Consider the following 2,317-nt stretch of genomic DNA (forward strand, 5'->3'; position numbering starts at 1 on the left):
AGAGCTGGACAATGAATAAGGAAGACCAAAGAAGAGTTCATGCTTTTGAGTTGTGATTTTGGCAAAGACTATTGAAAGTATCATGGACTGACAAAAGAACTAACATATCTGTCCTGGAAGAAGGACAGTTGGAATGCTCCTTGGAAGCAAGAATGGCCAGAGTTCGTCTCACCTACTTTGGTCATTTTGTCAGAAGGGACCATTCTCTGGAGAAGGATACCATGCTTGGTGAGGTGAAAGGTCAGCAAAGAAGGGGAAAGCCCTCAACAAGATGGATTAGCACAGTGGCTGCAACAATGGGCTTATGTATGGCAAGGATTGTGAGGCTGGCACAGGACAGGACAATGTTTTGTTCTGTTGTACATAGGTCACTATGAGTCAGAGATGACTTGACAACATCTAACAAAAACAACAGCATTCAAATGGTGGGCTTTTCCCCAAGGGCCTATATGGAGTTGAGATTTGGAGGAGTATGTACTGGTGCTACTGGGTCATAAGAATAAATGTTTAGGGCATTGACTGTGCATTATGGATTCCTGTGCATTCCTCCGTCCCTCAGCTGTTGTTGCAGGGGCTCATTCTGAAGTCCTGCCCCAGCCTGTTATCTTGAGGAAAGCCCTCTTTACATCCTTGTTCCGAAGGCTGTAGATGATCGGGTTGAGAAAGGCAGAGATGACATTATAGAATAGAGCCAGCTTTTTGTCCTCTTCTGGGGAGACCATAGATCCAGGCCTCATATACATGAGCATGGCTGGCACACAGAACATGGTGACCACAGTAATATGAGAGGCACAGGTAGAGAAGGCCTTGACCCTCCCCTGGGCTGAATGAATCCTTAAGATGGCAATGAAGATATTGATGTAGATGATGAGGATGAGGGAGAGTGGGACCAGGATGACACTAAATCCAAGAATGAAGTCAACCCAGTCATTTACTGAGGTGTCTGCACAGGCCAGCTTCAAGACTGCAGGGACTTCACAGAAGAAGTGGTTGATCTTGTTGGGGCCACAGTAGGGCAGACACATGGCAAAGACAGTGTAGACAAGAGCAGATATGACACCCCAGAGTCCACAGAAGATGACCATTATCCCACATACCCATGGAGTCATGACAACCTTATACCTGAGTGGATGGCAGATGGCTACATACCTGTCTATGGACATGATGGCAAAGAGCCAGGACTCTGTGATTCCTAGCACCAAGAAAATATACATTTGGGCCACACAACTGGCAAAAGAGATGTTCTTCTCCTGGCTAGCCAGATGTGCCAACATCTGGGGAAGAGTTGTAGTTGTGTATCCTAGATCCAACATAGAAAGCATGCCAATAAAGAAGTACATGGGTGTGTGGAGGTGCGAGTCCAGGCAGATGAGGAGGGTGATGAAGCCATTGCCTAGGATAATCAACAGGTAGGTGATCAAGAAAGCAGAGAAAAGCAGAGGAGTGGTCCTGGGGCTGAGGGAGAAGCCCAGAAGGATGAATTCGGTCACAGAAGACTGGTTAGGCTCTTGCATTGTGTTCCATCTCTTGATGAAAAAGAGAGGCACAAATTCAGAGTGGGAACTCCCCAAGCCATGTGCCAGAACTTGAGTTACTGATAGAACTAAGGCAGTGTTCATTGTCCAGTTAGGATAAAACATCATGATCCTCCCAATCAAGACAACCTATTTTGCATGCCTTTGTGTGTTGCCACAATCCTTAGGCTATTTGTGAAGAGTAAACGGCTTCCACATCTAGTCTAGGTTCTTAATCAATAATTCCCCATCTCAGCCTATTTCTTCAGCTTTCAAATAAAATCATTTGGCTAGTTGATCTCTAACTACATCCCCTTCTCCTTGATAAGGTATTTAACTTTATTTTTTCATGCATCCAAGTGTTTAGAAAGAAATATCTCTGTACACACTCTGTGAAAGTTGGAAATTTCAGGGTCAGACACAAGAAAAGAACCCACTTGGTTCTGTTGAAGACATCAATTTAATTTTTCCACTTAAATATTACCCTTGTCTGACCTCAGGCCAGGACAGCTCTCTGATTACCCACCCAGCCCATTGAAGAAGGAGCACTAAGTTATAAATTCTGACTCTATAATTTGCTGAGTCAATGGTCTTGAGCAAATCCTTTACCCTTAACCCATCCCTTTGAGCCTGCTTCCTTTATATGAAATAAGAATAAATGTCTCTTTCTTATAGGCTTGCTTCAAAGACTGAGTGGTATTTTGGCATAAAAAAACATTGGGCAGAAGGCTTAACATGTGGTAGATGCTTAATGAGTGTCGCATTTCTGGGTGGTTCTCCATTCACAAAACTAGGATTCAGGT

At 44.1% G+C, this 2,317-nt stretch overlaps 1 protein-coding gene across 1 annotated transcript; it reads right to left on the reverse strand.

Annotated features, from left to right (window-relative positions):
• Positions 1-575: 575 nt before the first annotated feature.
• LOC103207465 (olfactory receptor 2A12-like) lies at positions 576-1,514 on the reverse strand. The gene has a single exon (XM_007953100.1). The coding sequence runs from the start codon at positions 1,512-1,514 to the stop codon at positions 576-578; it is 939 nt and encodes a 312-aa protein (XP_007951291.1).
• Between the last annotated feature and the right edge of the window lie 803 nt (positions 1,515-2,317).

This window comes from Orycteropus afer, unplaced genomic scaffold (genome assembly GCF_000298275.1).
Source record: "Orycteropus afer afer isolate SDZICR_OR568_19922 unplaced genomic scaffold, OryAfe1.0 scaffold00370, whole genome shotgun sequence".
Lineage (NCBI taxonomy): Eukaryota > Metazoa > Chordata > Mammalia > Tubulidentata > Orycteropodidae > Orycteropus > Orycteropus afer.